This window comes from Bombus affinis, chromosome 8 (genome assembly GCF_024516045.1).
Source record: "Bombus affinis isolate iyBomAffi1 chromosome 8, iyBomAffi1.2, whole genome shotgun sequence".
NCBI classification, from domain to species: domain Eukaryota; kingdom Metazoa; phylum Arthropoda; class Insecta; order Hymenoptera; family Apidae; genus Bombus; species Bombus affinis.
The window spans coordinates 14,475,359-14,498,408 of NC_066351.1; the positions used below are offsets into that span (position 1 = coordinate 14,475,359).

Here is a 23,050-nt window from a genome sequence, read left to right on the forward strand (position 1 = left end):
TCAGATAGATTCTCGTACGGACGATCGATGCTCGATCCTTTCGAAAGCGTTGATTAATCCTGGTCATAGCGGTGGTCTCCTACGCGTGTTCTCGATAACGTGTTTAATCTGCCTCTTGCTGGTCTTTCCGCTTTTCTTTCGTCTTTCACAGGCAAAGTGCTAATCTTGATAATGCTTGCACAGATCCTCGGTAGAATTACACGAGCGCGGATTCATTCGCTGTGATCCGGTAAAATCTGCGGCTCGTGTTTCGTGAACGATACAGCCGAATATCGTATGTTGTGGACGTCAGCATCCAAGGAGCTAAACCCACGAGCTAGAACGTAGTTGTAGTCGGCAGAGCGTGAGGCATCCAACCAGGGAAGCAAGATGAATACAGGGGCGTGCTCGTAAAGACGTATAACCTGCTAAAGCGAGACTGGTCCGTGCATACTTGATTCGAGGCTGGCGTATGTACAGGCGTACGTGTTGGTGGGTGACGGATATAGCCCGAGTATTTCAGAAACGTGACGTTGATGTGACAGGGCCGGGGGCCAGGCTTGTTGCTCCCTGTTTACACAGTGCATTGGCCACCAATTAATTCGGAATATTTATGCAGGATGCTGACCGTGTGTGCGCACTTAAGGCGTCGCCAGGATGTCGACTCAGCTTTACCAGAACTGCCATGAATTCCTATTCTCGTTAGACGGTGTAAGTTGTGTTTGGTTTAGAAACATCCCGCGCGAGCTACTACACCATGCTTGCAACGATACGAGCTCCTTCTTGCTGGATGTTTCGTCGGATCAAGGATCGCTCGTTGTTCCCTGGGAACCATTAAGAAAATCACCCGATGCCGTCAAGAACGACCCATGGAATATTCCATGGAACAACTTACCGTGACCGGATTAATTAACGTTTCCTCCCCTGTAGCTTCTCGATGCTCGTTCGCTTTAATCAAGCACGTCGCCAACTCTCGTCAAGACATCCTTTGAAAAACTTTCTCGCGTTTCTCCTCTCTTCTCTCTCTAGAAACTACGATCCAAACCAGAAGACTACCGTCTTTTAGATTTTCACACTTCGTTCTCTTCTTCTCTTCTCTTCTCTTCCTCTTCGTCGACTCTGATCCCTTCTTTTGAATTTGCCGGCTCGAGTGGAACAAAAACCACGATGCCAGAGACTCGGCACGTTCTTTTAGCGTCTGCAATAAGGAGAATCGAAGCGATGGTCGATCGCTTGGCGGAAAATACGGTGCACTGACCGACAGAATGTTAATCGAGCAGCACAATGCACCTCATCGACGGGATTTCGCTATTTCCAGGATGACCTATATGTATTTGACCGAACGATTTTCTTCGGTCAACACCTCACGGTCCATACTGCGGTTTACAGCATCGACGAAGACTGGCCAAAAGCCAGACGAATTCGAGCGCTTCCTGATACGAAAGACTCGCGTGGTCGTCTTTCTAAGGCAGACATCAAAGGAGTCAGATAATAGGATTGTTTAAGTAACGCTTTCACAGCTTTGATCGCGCTGACAATCCTTTCGTGCTGTTACTAATGGCCCGCAAAGTCATTATTTTCTGCACGAGTATTCATCTATGACTGTGTTTATTTAGAAGCTGTTTTTCCGTGATACCAGATACCGTTCGCTTATTTATAGTTTCATCGTTGGAAAGTTTAGAGAAAGTATAATCGAAATTCGAGGAATTCCTGTACAATTGTAAAAATAATTCAGGTGTCTTTTCACAGTGACATTGGGTTTCCGCTTCGTCTAAGCTTCGTCTAAGCGTCGTTGGAAATTTTAGGGAAAAGATAGTCGTCGTAATAGCAGAAATTGATACAATTAGCCAATGATAGATCGCGAGTATATTTGTAACGTAACGAGGTTCTATTTATCGCATTGAATTTTACGAAATCATTAAAAATTTCTTTCCCCGAGATATTACGGTTTTCCTCATTTTCCGGGACCTTGAAACATTTCGTTCGAGAGGAACGATCCAAATTAAACGATAAAAGGTTAAAATCTCGTTCTCTCGTTTCCTTCACGATGATTTATCCCCAATACTCTTTAATTGACACTCAAAGTCCTTCGAAGAGGCAAAAAGTCACGAGTGTGCGAATTATCGTGAGATCGAAAATATGCAAATCGGATTGCCGCTTAAGACAGCGAGGTGGGTGGAGTCTCGGATTACGTAAGGATTGGCGGAAAACAATCTCTTTCGCTCTTTCGATCGATCTCTCGGCTATAGACGCGCCTGTACTTCCACTTGCCTTCCGTGATAACAAATTTCTCAGGATAGAAAGCCGCGCGATACTTTCGCGCGAGAGCGTAATTGAGCAGCTCGCCGCATATTTCCGCGTCAACTATAGCATATTTCTTCGTGCCTCGAGTTATTAAACGCTAAGAGATTGAAAGGGATGACGAATCGTCGCGTTACGAATCGAGTCGCGAGACATTGAAACGAAGAAACGCAGGAAATAATAATCAATTTAGTAATGCGGCTCGTATGCAAACGAGAAGTCTCTTAACAATTCAAATGGACATCGTTCGTTACGAATTCTCGGTGAAAATTCTATTATCGACGTCGGTCAACGAATTCGATTAACATTTTCGAGCGGGCCAAGTGTCGCCGGTTATCCCAGTCTGGTTAAAAAGTGCAGTTACACATTTTCCGACGTACCGCTAACGAGATTCCTCTCGTTTAATTGCATTTGACTGCCGAGAATTGGAAATATTCGAGTGTAACTTCGTAAACCATTAAGTCTCTTTCAAAGTGAACTTATCAAGTGGTAGCGCGCGAAAGAAAATGATCCCTGGACGATGGAAATTCAATCGTAACTTGGATCCTTTTGCCAAATAATTTATCGAATAATAATATTAATAAATTGAAAATTCACAAGTCGTAGATCGTAGATTTCTCTTTCGCAATTTCATCGTTTTCCGTCAAATAGATTAATCTATTATAGAAACTCGTAATTCGTAAAATTCCATTTGTTTTGTTAGCCAGCTTGTTACGTTATCGGTCGTGATCGATATTTTAAGAAGGATATTTATCAATGCAAATTGTATCTTCGATACTTGCAAAATCTCGCTGATGATATTAGCTGGTTTGTATACCGAGGGAGCCTTAAAAATTCAAATATAAAAAATGAGATATTTGCCATTCTATCGAATTCTATAAAATTTCCATAAAACGAAGCAAAAGCAAGAAACCAAAGTAGTCGCGCGTACTTCGATTTTTCCTCGAAAACCAACTTGGAACAGCTCGAGAGCGGGCTTTTGTTAAGAGGAGTAAAATATTCGAGAATTTGCCGCGAGAGTGGTAGAGGAAAGCTGACGGGTCGAAGAAATTGCGGAAGCTTTATCGGCGAGGGCCATGCCACTTGCCGCAGCCGCTTTTTTTCTCGCACTCCAGTCGATGGGGAATATTTCACGAAAGCTTGGCTCGCGCGGTTGTACATCGTTCGCGTCCTAGCCGTCGGTATCGTTATGAACGATATCGTCTATTTTCCCAGCCAATGAAATTTACGGTGTCGATCCTTTTTTATCGAAGATACCCTATAGGCGCATACCTATCGATCGATCAATTTTTGTTTGCCAAAGCTATAGAAAGGTAGAAGCTGACGCGTACAAGTTACATAAATTTCGCTCGTGGCATCGTGAACATTCCATGTCCCTTGTGGAACGAGAACGTTGCCAAACATTGAGAATGTCGATCGTTTCGTTGAACAACGGTATGAAAGAACGGATTCGATAGTTCACGATGTTCGTTTAACGGTGAATTTTCGGCCACATCGATGGAGTTTCTATGCAAGATAGTTTCCACTATCGCTTAGCTGGGAAAAGCAATCTGGAGAATAGTTTTTGCACGATTACGATTGAATGAAGCAGAATTGAACTACCTGCTTCCGAGCCTCCTTCTCCCATGGCGTGTTCATTTCAGATTGATCTTCGATTAAAAAGCAGTTCATAGGTACCGGTATTTCTGAGTCCTGAATGGTGCTGATTACCGACTGCTAATTTTTTCATTATCTCGAAAGCAATATTGCCTACTTTTTGACTTTATACAATCTTTTCAATAATCTTCCTTTTAATAATACAAATTTTTCGTATAAATTGATTTCCTAGAAATTAAAGAAGGTACCGTATACTACTTTGTAATTTCACAGAATATCCTCTGCGATACTTTTTCGTTCCTAATACCAATTGCTGTTAACGAATTCCTTTACCCAAGCACACGATGTCATTAACCACTTATACAATAAATTAAAGGAAGAATTAAACTGTAACTTAAAAAAAAAAAAAAAAAAAAAAAATTGAAATCTGACAAGCAAGAAAATTAGAAAACTTTAAAAGTCTTTAAAGCGCAGTTAATTAATCCGACCACGATTAGGAATCAACCGAACGATCGGAAGTTCCCATCGAATCCCTTTTTTTTCTTACCTTTTTCTTCTTGCTCTTTTCTTTTCTTTTTTTAATTTTTTTTTTCTTTTGAGGAGTCTTCCACATCATCAGTCATAATCGGGGGTGGAACCAGTGCGGAAGAGTAACCCGCGTAGACAGTAAATCAATTATCGTCCTGTTTCTATGAATGAGGTCAGGAAGGATTCTGCAAATCTTCGTTAGCCCCATTGTTCCCTCCGCATGTGGGTTAATCACCGTTCGGCGAACTTCGTAGCCATTTGCCGCCGTTTCCATCCGCCACTTGTGTCCCGGCCACGGTTGGAACTTGTTCGTCCCGCCACCAGTTGCTATTCGAATCGAATTGGAGCTGGTCGTCAACTCGGTCGAGTTGACAGCGATCGAGCTCGACTCTCCGCCACTTCCCCGTTTCGCCTCTCTTGTTCGATCAATTCCTTTTTTCGCCCCTTCATTTTTTTGCGCTCCTCGCAGTCCGTGACAAATTTCACGCGCGTCACGAGTCACGTTTTTACCGAGAAGCCCACCAGCCACGATGTTCCAATTGGGACGAGCAATAAACTCGGCTGTAATCCCTTCACGCGACACGTTTCTGCTCGATTTCCATGGCGTGTCGGTTCAATTCCGTTAAATCGACTCGGCGATCGCTCTTCCAAACCGTCTTGTCTCTGTTCCGATACGTTTCGACGCGGTTACGCTTCCTGCGACGCTTGTCAGCTCTCGCAACTACGTTTCTCCGAACGTCGTTCGTTTCCAGACATTTCGGGGATCAATCGAACTTCCGCATTTGTAGTATTTGATATCAACAGTAGCGTGGACATTTGCAAATACGTTGGTTGCACTCGTATCGGCGAGAAAGGAATTTATCAGTCTCGTTTGTATCATTTTATGTTTCCTGTTAAGCGATAATTTAATTACGTTAGCTTTTGTAATGGAGTTGAGAAATTTTCCAGAAATAGGGCCGATTACATTGGATTTTGAGAGTCTCGCATCACTTGCGTGTACATTACGCGTTGAAATGGATTAAAATTGATTTTATAAGGTATCGAGTTGCCAAATGTGTCAGTTTGTGAAAATCGTACGAAGCCGACGCGCGTGTATACGACCGAAAGAGTATCTCGCGGCTTCCGAAATTGGAAAATTTGAATAAGAAGCGGAGCGTAATTTTGCAGACGAGCCTGGCAATCCAATTTTCGCAGCGTCAGTTAGAGATTGAGTTTATAATTGGCCCCACGGCGTATCCATCTCGAATCGATTAATCTGTACTTCATTAAAATGTTTACTCACTCGTTTTTATCGTCTCTGTCCCTACTTCCGTGAAAACACATCGCTTCTTTTCGCTTTTCATACAGATTTACGCATAATCTTTGTGTACAGTCGCGTGTAATGGAATTCGACGAGCCAAAATATGGAACGTTCGGAGCAACGTTTCTTTTACATTTTATAGATCATACGTCGTATCATACGTTCATACGTCATACATTTTAGCATACTAATGTATACGTTTGTTATTAATACAGCTCGTAAATATTAATTCGTTCGACTATCCATTTCAACGAGTTTATTTCTAAGTAAATATGTTGGAATATTTTAATTCCTATAATTTTAGATCCAAAATTCGTTATTTCAGATATTAACAGTCTCTATTAAGTTCATACATAATTGAAAAATTCGGAACGAGGAGAAATCGATATTAGACTTCGTATCAAACTTTGTATTTTTTTTTTTAATAATTTTTTCAACGAAAAAGGCAATCGCTGAAAAGGAATTTGCTATTGCTTCGAACTAAACCTGGGAAAGGGAACATCGTTGTCGCTTAAAAGTTAAAAACTCGTATATAATTACAGTCGTTAGCGAAGATAATAACATTTACCGATTCGGTAATATCGTGGTTCAGCGGGTTCTTCCACTGCTAAATTATCTTCGTGTCTGTAATTTGATTTCTTAAGCACGAGCAAGATCCTGAGAAAAAGTAAGAAATTGCAGGATAATTGAAATGTTAAACCATTGTTGGAACGGTTAAATTGCAACATTTCTGTTAAATTCGGTCGACTCGTTTGGGAAAAGCGGTAACTTCTTTAACTTATCGTGCCGTGGGATGCGCGAAATTGAAATCCTAGGGACGTTACGACCGCGGAACATTATGCACGACCAGTTAAACGTGGGCCCACTTTGCGTACAACTTCTAACGACACGCGATTCAACGTGTACCTCGTTCATTTGTTGCTCTTGTCCTTTTTGTTCTCGTCCTTCCATTTAGTGACACGTGTTTACACGCCCAGTTTATGAACTGCGAACAGCAAAAGGAGCGAAAAGAACAACGCCGACGAAATTCTAATGGATCTCGTTCGCGTGGGCGTTATTTAGTTTTAGTCTCGAATTTTGGCTCACGTGGCTTGTTTCAAGTATCTCGTTCGATATATCTCGCGTTTCCTGCATTCTTTTTACATCCGTCATCCCGTAATTATGTCAAATATATGAATTTGTAAACGTCAGATGGAAACTCTAATGAAAGTTTAATCCGCTAACCGAGCAAGACTGATTAAAGCGTGTCTCTTTTATGAATATATTAACAGGAAGTAATATTAAGCGATAGCCACATTTGCCTTTTGACAAAATGACATAGCTGGCGAATGAATATTTCATCATACTTGGCCACGTAGTGTCTTACATTGAAAAACGTTCCTATGAAGTTCTAAAGTACTTACGTACATTTTAATTCAGGCAACGTTTCAAAGGAAACGTGACTCTCTATAATACTCTGTATTATCGTATTTAATGTACATTGTTTGGAAATATCCTAATTTGATTGTATGTGTTTAGTTTGTACCGTAGAGTTTGTAAGCGATAATATAATTAGAGTCACGAGGAGGCCAAACTGATACCAACACTATCGAGGTTAATCGTTTTCTAGAGAATTAAACACTAATTTTGATACGAGGCTTAAGAAATTCGGAGAAAATAGAATCGGGTTGTTTAGTCTTTAAGTGGCTTGAATTTCCATTAAATATTTTCCAGCTAAAATATTTTCATTCGATCGTTAAATAAATGCACGTCGTACAAATTAGCCTCTCGTTCGTTCGCTTGAAATATGTTGGAGACAAAATTTGTTAGACGTCTGGCGGAAGGATCGTGTTGATATCGTTAAAGAAACATCCACGGTAGTCTATATCAAAGCAAGCAGCACAACCTTTAGGCCAGTTTTTTTTTTTCAAATGTAGTTAAACGAGTTTCAGACCCTTATTTGAAATTACACTTCAATCGTAAACTTGGTTTCGTAACTTGTTAACGGAGCAGGGGCTGTTCCGCATTGGTTAAAACGTAAACAGCTTCGTTATTATTCGCACTTTTACGGCAACTCCAGAGACCGCTGGACCGATGGAACTTTAAATCCATTTATATCTCGTAAATAACGTTGAAACACTTTGCGACATGAATTCCCGTCGCCGGCGATGCACCCGCGAGAAATATAGTCCAACTATAAATTCGTATTACGATGCTTTTAGAATGCACTGAATGATTTTGATATGCAAACTAGACGTGAAAATTCTATTTGGCTACGTCCTTTTAGATCGCCTTTTGTAAAGATTACGAGTAGTCGGTAATAAATAAACCCAGCGAGGATGAAAGTTAGGTAGGTTCGACGCTGTTGAAAAGCTCAAATAAAATAAACAAGCTACATAGATCGAGAACAAAAGAACTACTTTGATGATTAAAAGAACAGAAAATTTATTATAACGATTTAAGTAGATAAGTTAATTTTTCTTCGGACTTTATAAAAAGTCAGGATGCAGATAGACGAAAAAATACAAATTCTGGAAATTTTCTTTCACATAGTTAGGAAACAATTCGGTTACGTAAAGAGTAGGTTGATTTCTAAAGGGTTGACATAGCAGGGAGAAAATTAATTCTTTCAGGTGTTAGTTTCGTGACTGATAGAGGCACTCGATCTCGTATCATTCTTGTCCAACGAATTTGGCACTATGTCAACGTCAGCCTTGATACAGGGATAATTCTTTCAGCTGCGCTTCGTGTAAATTTGTTCGCAGTAACGACGTATTCAGCTTCTATCTTAAAACACGGGCAACGCGAAAAAATTACTCGCCTTGTCAATTAGGAAAAACCACGTAGGATATAAATTGACTTTTGGCCAGAAATTTGAAGGTATTTCATATGTCCCTGTTTATTTTTGAAAGTCAAAAATACGTCCGTTAGATTGTTACCTTCTGATAGCAAACGGGACACTAATTAAAAACATTAATTAAAAGTACTTGGCCCGACACGAGTCGAGAGAGTTGTTGACATAGTTGAAAACTTGTAACAGCCACACGTCGCGATCAACCTGTATATGCGACGATTATCCTATGAACGGAGAAAATCAGCTTTGTTCGAGCAAATGTGCACGCGTAAGGGGAAAGAAAAAGAGAAGGAGAGAAAATCTTACTAAGCCAATAAGCATCAAGTCAAAGATGTACAATATTAACTTTTATAATAATATTTTAAAAACTTTTTAATATTCTTTTAATCAGTTTACGTTATAGAATTCTATTTAATTCATATCGTAGTTGTAAAAAGAAATTTCAAGAATACTAACGATATTGTTCTGTTGTTATTTCCTGTTCCATCTACATCCTACGATTCTACGAAGTTTAGAGAAATTGAACTTTATAACACTGTAATAAACTTTTTCTCTTAAATTATATATTAAAAATTCGACGACTGTACGATAGACTTTTCTAACGTGTCTATTATTTTATTCTATTGTATTATAATTTGAGGAAACAGTAACATGCTTTTGTTCACGCATTTTTAACGACGTCGCGAAAAACACGACGTCTATCCATTATTTCGCTGTTTGGTTCTCGATCGATCAAAGGGCGAGTCGAAGAAGCCTATCGTTGTCCGATCGTTAGCTTCCAGACGGAAAAACCAACGTTAGTTCGCGTGACAAAGTGATTTCGATGGAATACGTTACACGTTCAACTGACGTAATATCGACGTAATAGGTTTCTCTGTGTGGTTTTCGGCGGTGGTCGGCGCAAAATAGCCGGAAATCGTAGAAATTAATGCATCGTTCTCTAATGCTCGAACGGTTAACCGCGCATAGCTGTGTGAACGCGAGCCCAGTCCCTTTGAAACGCGTTGAATCGCGTTATAAATCATGGTTGTACGAGGATCCACGCGCGGCTTTCACGGAGGTCTAATGAATTCCTGTTTCGCCGAAAGTAATTCAACGGATCAAGATTAACGGCCTTAACGACGAAACGCTGCGTTACATACGTAAGCTTGATAGCAGTAAGTGCAATTAGCAGGCGAGATCGAGACTGCTTTCTACCGCTTCGTCTTCGCCACGATCTCTTAATCCCTTGATCGTTGTCAAATATAACGTGTCTTTTCATACGTCGCGCTTATCGTCGAAGATCTAACGAGACTACGCGTACGTTAAAACACGTTAGAACGATCAGGTATATAGATTTTTAGGCTACGCTTGCGGTAGATATGTGTAATATTATCGTAAAAGTTTATATAGTTGCTCGTAAAAGTTGGCCAAATTTGAATCGAGTCTAACAATATACGTCGAAGTTAAAAGACACTTCGTGAGATTATTATTTGTAATACTTATTACGTTTCACACGATAGTGCATCAAGTTTTTAGCGTATGCACCTTTGCGATAAATATCTTGTAACTTCTATACATATTTCCCGACTGGTTTGAAATTTTACCGACATAATTACGACAATCGCGTGTAATTATAATGCCAATGAATAACGAAAACGCGTCTTGTACAACGCGTATAATATATACACAAAAAGACTTCACTGGTTAGACGCTTTAACGAGCGTTCAAACATTTTCACGAGTCATCGTATACTCATTTCGTTTTTCGTACGTCTCATTGGTCTGAGCGACGGTTTGTCGGAACACGTATTCAGAGTAATCATATCCATCGACGTAAGAAACACGTGCATTTACAGGTGTATTAGACAGACGTTGCGTGAAGCGTAATTGCCGCGTTAATATTCATCCCGAGAGCAGGTGTATTCTCCGCATATTTGTACTGTAGCGAAATTAGCCTTCGAGTAAATTTGAACAAGGCCCGTTTCTCCGAAACGGGGCGAGAATTTACGAGATTCACGAAGGCAGATTTCGGCTCCCCTCGCGTTCCACGATTAATACGAATCGTCGAATGGTTCGACGATTTCATTCATCGAACAGACATGGCCGAGAATCGCGAGCGACGCGATGGAAACGCGGCCTTTGATATAAATTTGCCTGAGATTACGACAGCAAAAGCTGGTAAGAGAGCAAGGGACGAGCGCGTACGTACGCGTGGGCGATTTAATTTTCGTGAAACACGCGCGCACCGGCACATGGACGATTCGGTTGATTCACGTCTGAATCATCGCTCTCCGACGCAAAGAGCCTGACCACTCAAAAGTATCAAACGGTGCACAGGTGTAATGTTGTTGCAATGGCTGTCATCTCCCACGCGACCACGGTATCGCGCTGCAGATACACAGGATAGAAGCAAGGACGGCGGCGTTTGAGCACGCCAACTCGTTTATATATAGGGTGCAATCGAATGGTGCATGCAAAATCTAGAACATAGTGAGTTAGCGACAGAAGCAATTTATGAAAGTTATTTTATTTTTATACCCGTTATCCGGATGTCCCTATTTATTGCTACAAACATTTACATTTGTTTTGTCCTACGTTCAATGTGCTAACACGTGGAATTTCGATTCTGTTATCGTTAGTTATCGGGATGGATGTTTCTTGACTTATTTACAGTGTGTATGGTTTCTTAATGGTTGAAACCGAGTAGGTCAATAGGATATTTTCGTTTGAGTCTTCTGGGAAGATTTATGTAATTGTTTTCAGCAGGACGATTTGTCTGATCGTTTCTATTTCGACAAAGTCTTTCAATCTCGTCTTCGATTATGGAGATATCTGACGTTCCTCTGATATCGTCATTTCTTACGTACCACAGTACGGTTTGAATAAATCCTAGTATAATGGACCGCTGACATTTCATTTTCTTTATATTTGACTTAGCGTTCGATTTAGATTTTCTTGCTGCAATCCGACATATGGATTTTCTCCATAGGTTCCGTCATAGGTTCGATTTGTTTTTCTTTTTCCGCTGTGTGTTTTTTCCAGTTCAGCTTGGCGATCTCCCGCTAACTATCGTGTCTGATGGACGTATTTCTCGTATCCCTCTGACATTCTGTATAAATAGACTACGGTGACGCGTGCTAGACGAACGAATTCAATGTACCTTTCTTGCATAATCGCCTAACCAGTCGGCACACGCCGGGTAATATACATAGTTTAAATGAGCGCACATAAAGTGCAAGATACCGAACAACGAATAATCAGCCACAGCCTATGAACTGCCCCGCAGATACCTCGGGTGGTAAGATCGAAATGGAAAAAATGATCAATGAACAATGGCTGCTAATTGAATTAATAAGGAAAAGAAGAACGAAAACAGATTTGGAAAGCTGAGGTACGAAAATATCATTAGTTAACGTAAAAACCGATACCAGGTGCTTGGAATACCCGCAAACTGATACACAGCACTACAAAATTTAACTGACGAGAATGTGCAAAATGATTCTACCTCTATAGAAAAAAATATAATTCATGAAAATTACGATGTTGTCTTTTTCAGAAATTTCTTGGATATATAGGTTTCAATATCGTCCTATTGGAATAGAAATCTGTCGAATAACGAAATTTCGGTTTTTCTATTTTTCTCTAGTTATCCGTCTGAGAACGGTATTTGTTCGAGCGTGTGATTGTTTGATGGAAATTTACAATACCAACTTTTATCAATGTTACCTTTTATAAAATAGCGTTCGGCGTTTATCGTTATAAAAAATTGATTATATTTTCGCAATTCATGGAAACGTATCGACGTACTCGAGTAAAATTCACCAGTTCTCTGTATAGTATCGTGCATTTAGCGATAAGCATGCACACGATACTCGTACAAGATTAAGCTGTTTCAAGATCCAAACTACTCGAACATTTAGACAAAATCTCAGTGAACTACTGAACTCTCTGCATAAGCGGCCTTGATACGAAATGATCGACCAAGTTTGCCATGTGTACACCTCAGACGAAATATACTAAGAGCCTAACAAGTAACGAAATTTTTACGTTCCTCTGAATGTCATCGATTTTGTGTTGAACGAGGGTATATCGCGATCGATAGGCCGAATTAAAAGCGAAAACAAAGAAATTCTTATCTCTGTGAGATTATCAGCGAAATTTTATTATGCATTTTTATCGTTTATCAAAATCAAACGTATCCAATGGAAATACTTTATAATTTACAATTTATAGATTTTACAATTTTACCCTAGATCCATTTTATTGCTTAAACGCACGAAGCTAATAATTTCAGCTGTTTTATTTCCTAACATAGCACGCATGATCTGGTCTGAAATTCTATTATGAACATACAATGCATCACACTTGAACGAGCTCTAATGTCCATCGTAATGAAACCGTCCGATCGTTTCGCGGTGTTCTCGTTATCGATCCGCGGCAGTTGTCGCGAGTTAGAGATATCACGCGACGCGAGATCTAATTAATATGTTCGACGTTTAATTAAAATTAATGAAACTGAGCACGAACAAAACGACACTCGATCGTCATATCAATTTAGTCGATTCTTAATTGCGTTAGTTTCCGTTAATTGCGACGCGATGCAGACGAACCACGGCCTCGATTCCATCCAATCGAACAAATTGAACAAGTTGAGGAAAAAGGAAAAATGAAAATCGCGCCGATAAGTTTCAGTTTCTGCGATCGTTTTAACAAGAAATTCGAATTTCCATGTTCGTAAAATCGTTGCTCGATTTTCTAAATCGAGTACAGCGTATAAGATCAAACGATAGTCTTATTAATTTGAACGAGAGAAAAAGAATGAAACATCGTTCTTCGAGTAATCTCGGTGCCATTTAAAAGCTGTTCGAATAAAATGTAAGAACAAAAATGATTGAAACGAAGAATTAATTAACAGCGCTCGAATTTCGATTCGTTCGTGTCGATTTTCAAGCCTCGTTTTATCGCCGATGAAAGTAGAAATTACGGAATTCGTCCAACTTCTTGCACGAAGCGTGTATCTTGACCGTTTTATCACAAACAAATACGTGACATGCGTGTATCGACCGCTATACCGATGAATATTCCGTGATATAACGAACCCGATAACAAGGATTACTCCGATAGGTATACTCGATTTCGTCCTCGCTTTGCAAGTGTATTTTGATCGAACCGATATGCGCAGATAATTCGTTATCGCGTCCAAACAACCGCGAAGCTTGTCTGGTTTCGTGTCGATGCATCGTGATTTTTATATAAAACTCGTATTTTTACTGGCTAGCTGATAAAATATTAGAGATCGAAACGTCATTGTCACTATTGCTCAAAGATAAATAACGTTGTAAAGAAATAAATCTGTACGGAAATACAAAGCACAGACTATAGATGTTTATGTAATTTCATATTTTTACGAACCCGATCAATATTATGCAATCTAAATAGAAGTGTCTTTCATCCGTTAAATATTCTAACGAGTAAAATCTGGGTATTTGAAATATGAAAACTAACGAACGAAACAACGATAAATTACATTTTCTATCTCTTACGAGAGCGTAATTACAAAATCCAGTAGATCTAGCCGCCGATACATTTCCACGTTATCAAAATCATTTCATATTCGTTAACTGTTAGTTTACCTTCGCATCTTTGATTTTCCGCTAAATGCATAAAAATCCGCGGTCTACGTTTCATCGTGCCAGGATATTTATTTAAAAGCAGCCAACTTCCATTTTTATTTATCCGTCAACCGTGATATCTCGCGATGCAAATAGTAGGACGGGCAAAATTAATCGTCCAGTTCCTTTTGTTCATAAATTTTCCTTCTATCCTGGCGTGTCAGCCGTGCCATTTTGCCAGTGCGTTGGAAGAACTCCGAGCGGAAACGCGATTTAAATCGGCAGGGAAAGGGTGGATGGTCGAACACGGGCGAACTGGCGGGAATTAAACGAGAAACGTCCACTATTTTTAGCCGACGCGCCAGATTATAAATCCATAATTCAGTGTCGCGTTCGAAAACGCCTGATAAGACCGTTCAGACCTCTGGTTGCGCACGGCACGGAACTCTTGCGCCGCTTTTACATTTTTTCATCGCCCACGAGTTTTCGTCTGTGTTACCGCGAACGTTTATCGATGCTTTCACAAGCTTCGCTGAATCCTATTGCGGAAGTCCGCGTTCTTCCCAGAGGATCTAGGTTTTTGGATGTTTCGAGTTTGATATACGATACCGTGTGTAAAGGGCTTAAACTACCAAACCGGAATTTCTTTTTTATCGACGAATATAAAGATACCTGGTATTGTTTCAAACGTATCGTTGGTTCTTGAGTATTTAATTCGTTTAGTCGAGGTAATTTATTCAAGGAATATTTATTGATCTGGAATAATTCTTTGTTCTTTAAATAGCAACGATTCTTTGGAGGATCTTGCATTGTTCTTTCTTCTTAAAAAGGATTCTTGATCATTTTGTAATGTTTTTTCTCTTAGATGTTTCTGTACATACAGTATCATATGTAGATATTCTTTAAAAATATAATTGAACGCTATTGCGAAATCACCATCGTAGATGCTTTAAGAATCTTGCACGGTTCGAGTATTTTTTAGTAACTTTTACCAAAGGAATTTTCAGAAGAGCGGATTTTTATGAAAATTGTACGATATTGTAACGACGTGAATTTCGAAAGCTACCGGAGACGTTTCATTTCCACAGTCGCGATAATTCATCGAACAGCATATTCTCACGCTTCTCGTAGCTTCCTTGATAACGCTTTCGACGACCGGGAAAAGTTTTCTGAAATCGAAGGAACGGGAGTTTAGCCTAGAAGCGGCATTAACGGGATTCGCGCTATGCCGCTGTATTTTCCCCGTGTCACCGTTCTTATCTTCCTTTTCCGGCCTTCTCGCTCTGTCTTCCTCTCTAAAGCTGCAACCTTTCATTAAAAAACACGCCGTGAAACGACGTCGAAAGGAGGCAAACAAAACTCTTTCTTTGCTAATGTCTTTCCTACCTTTCTTGTTTCTTCTCGTACGGAAGAAGCTACCAAGGAAAATCCTGTTTACGCTGCCCTATTCCCGTTGTCCCTTTAGCGGCACGACGCACTCTACGTTTCTTCATTTTTGCTCTTTTACACCTTCTCCACCATTATCCTCGCCTTCCACCTCCATTCTTTTACGTCTCTGCTCGTTTACTATCGCCACGCTTCTGGATACGTCCTCCTCGTTGTCCGCTTTAATGCACTTGAAATCCGGCATCCTTAATTCAATCTTTCGTTAGGAAATCCAATAAGGAGCTCGTCGTCGTCGCTGCGAACGAAGAGAGCAAATCGGACTCTTCGTTTCGGCATACGGATCCCCGTTGCAACGCGAAATTAGCGTTTTAGAGCGTCTGAATAATTCCATAGCGTACGGCGCGGCCTGCTAGTCTTATCTCGTCGCTTTAATAATTTTCCCGGGGATGCCGCAATCGCAATGCTACCCTCTGAGCCAGCTGCTCGTACGATCTCTTCGCCCCTAGCATCACCTCTCTCTCTTCTCTTTCTCTCTCTGCCTATGTGTCATTTTATCGCGCAACGTTGGTTTATTGCCGCGTTTCGTTTTAGATATTTATAAACGCATTCGCGATTCACTTTGCAACTTTGCTCTGTCTCTTATACGGCGAAACGAGTTGCGAAACGAAGGCTGCAATTTTCTTGCGGCATTACGCGAATTTGCGAGTCTCTGAATTATGCGGATGTAGGAGAGCGGTTGTTTAACGTACAGGCGTGGGTTGGCGGCGGTTGAAAATGGTTTTAACGGAATGAAAAGAAAAATTCTGTGGCTCGATGGGAATTATCTTCTTCCCTCGTAGTTGCAGCACCAAATCCGTCAAAATGATGGATTTCGTTTTCTCTTCTCTTCACGATTGTTACGAGCGTACAGGACTTTGTAACAATTAGACTAGAAGCGAGATTAAGTGGTTAATTTGCTAGATTACAGGGACTCTTGCTGAGATCGAATCTCGTTAGGATGATTGCTCCAGCGTTAAGTATAACACGTAGAACAGTCATCGATCGAACATCTTATCGCTTCTCCCTAGTGAAAAAATTGGGCAAATCTGAAGGGGGAATCGTCCGTATTATAATCTGTATTTAAGATTCCTTGCTGAAACGTTTCTACGTACTAACACCGAATTCACTGTATAAATTACAATATACAAATGCTGCTTATCGTCGAGTACACTTGTCAATGTATTTTAACATAAAACTATGAATCATTTGAAAACACATAATCTTCCTCGAGTATGTCATAATTGATAATAAAGTTCCAGGACTGACAAACGAAGCTTTGCGTAGACGCAGGAAATAATAGGATCGAACAGATGGCTTTATTGGATCGAAAAATGGCTAATTCGAGTTCTTCGAACTCACACTGGTGCAAAGCAAAAGGAAAAAATAGTTTAATTCGTACGAAAGTACGGTCTGTTGGTTTCAACCTTCACAAATCACCGTGTTCGGGAAACCAGGCATGAAAGTTTCAACAAAAATAGAAGCTTCGCGGCTGCATCGTAGTCGGAAATCTTTTGCAAAAGTTTCGGCGGCGTAACATTGCGTCGCGCCAACTATTTTCACCCGATATTTTCACCGTTCCCAGACTTTTATCATTTTTCTTTCCGGCTTCCCCCATTTTTTTTTCTTCTTCTCTATTCCCAGTACGTGGCAACAGCCCGAAATTTTTATCCAGTAAAAAAAATGTCTCGACAAAAGAGGCAAAGCGTATTTTTTTCGCCTTTCCGCCAGCCGGCACCGCGATAAATCACGCGAAACGTCGCCGTGGAAATGCATAGTCCCGCCAGGACGTATCGACTCTCTAACAGCTGAAAGCGGCAGGGTCAAAGACCAATTATAGTCATCGTCAAATCGAAGATGACAACGATTGCGGACGCACCACATCGCAAGCTTCTGTATCTTGTTAAATCGTCGTTGAAACTAGAACCATTGGAAAAGGATATTGGATAGGAGAGTCAGACGACCGAAAAGATGTTAGTTACGAAATACATGGATATATCCCGTTTCGAATGAAATTGTTGCACGTACATGTATGTCTTCGTTTGGACGATAGATGATATTATTTTGAAATTTTTGTTTGCACACTGACAGGCTACGGGAGATATAAATTCTGGCAGAATTTCGTTCTTTCTCCGGTAGAATTTTTACCATCAAACACCGTTGCTATCTGACAGAATCACTACCTATCAAAATAAATATTTGGAGCCAAATCGATGCATATTATCGCGGTACCGCTAGGGAATTCTCATAGATTTTGTTTTACGTTCTACGTCTATATGTGTGCGTGAATTGAAAGTTATTGCTGCGCGAAATTCCCAAGTTTTGCGGTATTTTCGATTCATAAATCTCAGTGTCTGGTTCCGTTGCTTTTCTCGATTAAAAATTTACACTCACCTTAAAATGTTTCGTTTCTAATGTCAAAATATTTCCGAACGATATAAAATCGAACGATTGTACAACCTCGATGGTGTTGATCAATTTAATTTCTTAGTGGTTCGTATCGGACGCTATAATCGCCCCTTTGTTACGAGCTACCATCGTCGTCACTCTTTCGAACATATTTAATCGAGTTCATAATTCTATCTCCTTTTTTAAATTTACGTATCGTGGGTAGACTCCGGCGACGTTTATTTTACCAAAAAAGTTCCACCCCGGGAAGCCTTTCAGCGATCCATTTGCCCGCAGGAACGAACGTCCTTTCACAAAGTAGTCGTCGGTGGATTCATGGAAAGTAAGGTAAGAGAGGGAGGACATTGTTCCAGGGACGATGCGATCTATTTGCCTTTCGGATAAGGCGAATCGTCTCCCTTTTCCAAGACACCGCAGAACGATTCGAATAAACTAGCTACTCTACTGCTAAAATACGATCAGTTTTAACTTTAACCCAGAAATACTATAGCTGGCCATATATAACCGCGATTTATTTTTGTTTCTGCTGCTTTTGAAAGATCCTATAATTTCCTTCTATTTGAAAAGGTCAAGGCTACTCGCAGTCGGTTGTTACTGATCTATGTTTATTCAAAGGTTGTTGCGTTAGAATTATGCTCTTCGATCACATCCATATTTCGCTTCCATTCAGTATCACGGTTACGGTATTCAATATCAGCAGAATATTCGGTGTTAGTATTAGATTACTAGAATCAAACACACGATAAACACTTATTAAACACGACATAGTATCACGTCAGTAAAATTTATTTATAATTCTCAATGAGAATCGATTGTAAAATATATGCAAATAAAAAAAAAAAGTATTAGGTTATCCGAAAAGTTTCTTTAACTTTATGAGAAAATAGACGCACAACGTTTTTTGTTTTATGTTATTTTGTCGAATTACGTACGATCCATTTCGTTCTGTTGAGATAAACACGACATTTCACAGACTTGGTTTCACGTTCGTACGAAGGTGCGCTGTTGTAAAAAACACGTTTGCGAAAGAAAAACACTTTCCGGACAACCTAATAGAATCGTGTATAGACGTAGTATTTAACAGGGTTAATTAAGCCTGCAAATTCGTCGTATCCATCGATTGCTTTTTACAAAATTAATAACAATTTCCTTTTTTCTCATTTACTTTCATCGCGTCACTTCGATTAACAACGGATCTTTTACCTTCGTTTCTTGATAAATCTCCTTGCTCGAGTCGGTTCTCTTTCGTCTCAGATATATCGCTTACGATTAATCTTGCGTTTTGGAAGATTTTATTGGCCGTGCATCGAACGTGCAGTGAAACGTTTCCCTCTCGCGAGATTTGTTTCGTTGTAATAGGCTTTGTGTTGTTCGCCACCACAACAGCCACGAATCATAGAGAAAACGGTTTATTACCAGCAAACGCGTTCCTCTTCCTCTCCATCCATTTCCTTTTTCTCTTCTTTCGTTTCACGTTCTTCTCAACTGGCGCCTGTTTCTCTCGCGTTGAGCAGCGCACCCGTTGATAAACGCGAACCACGCTGCCGGTCACTACGTCCTCTCCTTTCTCTCTGCCGCCGTTTTACTTTCTTCCAGTCGCTGGTGGAATTATTCTTATGAGAAATAAGGAGAACGCCGGGGCATTTGTTAAGCAGCGAGCACCGCTCGACGTTTTTACGATCGTTGAAAACGCGCGGAGCAAGACTTTGAAATTTACGGCACGCTTCACGACCGTCCAGACGTAATCTGATAAATTTAACGCATAGATCGGCGGCGAACCAAGCACCGAATGCTTGATCACGATCGCGACACACCTCCGCGTTTATGCGATCGCAAGGTCATTGCTGTAATTGTTCTATAATATTATAATTCTATAATATCGGCGATAAGAAGCTAATAATCGAGAAGTTACGAAACATCAGGACGCTTGTCTCGTATAAAAGGCGATAATTGACGTTGATTGTTATATTGGGTCGTCCGGAAAGTTTCTTTCGTTTTATAAGGAAATAGCGGATGCACGACATTTTCCGTTTTATATTATTTTATCGAATTACGTATGATCCATTTTGTTCTATCGAGATAAAGATCACAACGTTTGGTAAATTAGGTTTCGTGTTTGCATAAAGATGCGTTGTTGCAAAAGACGTGTCTGTAAAAGAAAGACACTTTTCCGACAATCTAATAGAGACCATCAATCGCATTGTATTTGTCCAAGGTAATGGACCAGAGTATGCAAAAGGCATTGCAAAATTTATAGGAAAATAACGAATCAACGTTTAATGAGCTTTCTTTCATTCGTACCCAGTACAGTGGCATAAACAGTACTTACCATAAGATAAAAAGCTGCAACAGAAAAAGAAAATGCGCGTCGGGTAATTTTGTCGCCTGTATCATTATGTTAGTCACTTGAACGCTGTTGTCTTAGTACCTTCTTACGGATTTACAGAGGCAGAGTAAATGGTAAAGGCTGTATCGAACCAGATTTTATGCACTGTACTGAATTAGTAACTGCATTAGCTAACTTTATTAAACTGTAGTTTATTTGACGCTTATACTCGTAGCTCTATTTTGCGACAGCCTTAAAAGCTAAGTAAAGGGAGATTATTCCAACACCTGCAACTCCTTTTTCACTATATTCCGCGTAGAATTCATATTAATTGGCCCTCAAATTTGCTGTTATAACCGAGCAGTTGGGATGACAAATGACGTTAATTTCAGCAAGTAGAAACTGGTATCTCGATACAAGCGAGCAATATTAGTTTAAGATCAACGTTTGCGAGAAGACTAAAATTATTCTAATTTATATCCTTCTTCGCTGTATGCCATTCATCGTTTAAACTTCTCAATTAATCGGACGGCTGTTTAAACGACAAGTGTCCGTTTTCTGATTGAAGTCCGTGGCTCGTGGATCTTCATTGAGTTAAGCGATGAAGTCAGGTTTTCTATTAACGACAAAGAGAGAATAGGTTCTAAGAGAGATTTCTTGTGGAAAAAGCGGCCGAGCTTCCGATAGCAGTCGACGTATTGCCATTCCAGGGAGAGGCTGTTCCATCGATTGCTCTTTCGCTCGGTTTCTACCGATCGATTGATTGCTTCGTATAAAACCCGTTTTAATCTGCGAGCACACGGAAACTTGAAAAATACAAAATGACTGACGCTTGTACGCGATTAATATACAAAAAATGTGATGTTGAATAGAGACACCGTCGATAGAAAGCATCGTTACTTTTAAAGTACTGTCTCTTTGCAATTTATATTTCGACGCATTCCGAAATATATAAAAAGTAATCCATATTGCTTGACACGAGTTACTGATAAAGATAACCACCGCCTCGTTTACTCTTAAGATCCGTGAATTACACGCGTATACAGAAAATTCGAGACTCTTCTTGACTCGATTCAGCGATGAAAATGGAAGGAAGGAAGAAAAGAAGGCAGGTTGCATCCCGCGTGAAACACGGACAGCATTCAATGGAGGTTCGCGGTAGCGATGAATTAAATTTTTTCCCCGACGAACAAAGGAACGGGAGGGTGGCTTTTTCCTCTCTCAGCAGAGATCGACGCGAAATTGAACAAAAGAGGGAGAACTTTTCGAAACCGGGAACGAACGGAAGTTGCGTTGATCTCGTCAAAGGTATTCGTGGCATAAAAGCGACATGCGATAACGCCATATTATTGAAATTTAATAAGAATAGTCGCGGCCGATTACAGGCTACAGATATCGTTTCGTGGATACGTTCAATCGAGGTGAAACAAACAATTTAACATCGGCTATGATGTTAACGCGTTCATCGTTACGATACGCAGATTTCTACCGATCCGCGTATAATCCCAACAATTCGTTCTCCTTCCCACCTCTTTCCAGCTCTTCGCAGCCAACTGGTTGCCCGTGTGTTTGTATAATTCATTTTGCAACGGTACATGCATAGCTAATCGAGGATTTATGGTACAGGCGAGGGCAGCCTGCCTGCGTTAAATTCCCATATTAATAATTCCGCGCACGATCGTCCAATGCTACTGCACGGAATGTGTTAAATTTCAACGGGTGTCCAGCTTGAAATTATTAGGACTTAACTTCGCATCGGATCTATGCGTGGACACTAATGTCGATAGAATGATCTTGGAACACAGCGATGTCGGATCGATCGATCGTATGCTATCGGAGATGTTACGTTTCATATCTAGGCGAATGTGCATATATCAGAGAACTCGATACAAGATTGAATTTATTGCTTCGGTAACTGTACCGCAAGTTTCACCGATGAGATTGTATATCTTTCTAGAAAGCAACTCTGGTGATTTTACGCGTTGCAAAAATGATGCGTATGGAAAATCGAGCACACGAGCAATCGAAATATATCTACATCTCGTGTAACACCTTAATTATTGGCGCGAAATTTTACAGACTCTAACGTGATATACGATGTGTCTCTTTTTTTTCTCATGTTTTTTTTACCTAGTCGTTCGGAATGATTAATAAAAATATGTTGTACGTACCGGGTATCTCTTTCGTTTCCACGCAGCAATTAATGTGTCGAACATACGTGATAAATACGTTGTATGAATGTGTTTTAGCGAAAGAGTCTTAATAGATTGCGCGTTGGCGTCTAAAAAACTGAATATCAATGATCGAAGATTAAAATAAATATTGCAGATGATCTAGCCAATACATCGTTAAGCGATAATAATTTTGAAGTTTCTTGCAAATGTTTCTTTAAAATAACTTTTAACTATCGCTTGCAACTAATCTCGATCTAAATTCTTTGTTTGCAGCCCACCAAACTGAACGTATACAAAAACGACGCGGAAAGCTGGGACTACACAACGCCGACGCTGGGTGAGTTTCTTGCAGAATTTCTTAGTCTTTTTTATCTCTCCGTTTTCTCGTTTATTTATCTATTTTTTCCCTTATGTTCGCTCGTAGAGAACACGCGTTCTCGCTCCACCGTTCTCAAGCATTTTAATCATTAATGTCACGTAGCAGGGGCTGCGTGTACGCGCGCACACAAATTTCTCCATGGACCGGAATCGTTCCTTTTCTTCGCCTCTATTTCCATTAGACTCGCGGTAACTGAGAATTCCTTCTAAT

General features: G+C 40.2%; 1 protein-coding gene across 2 annotated transcripts in view; it reads left to right on the forward strand.

Moving 5' to 3' along the window:
- Nucleotides 1–23,050, forward strand: part of LOC126919109 (heterogeneous nuclear ribonucleoprotein L) — a 164,703-nt gene that overhangs the window by 80,597 nt on the left and 61,056 nt on the right. For both annotated transcript variants that reach the window (XM_050727808.1, XM_050727809.1), the window contains exon 6: nt 22,735–22,798. In XM_050727808.1, the coding sequence (XP_050583765.1) occupies nt 22,735–22,798 (64 nt within the window). The remainder of the gene's footprint in view (nt 1–22,734; nt 22,799–23,050) is intronic.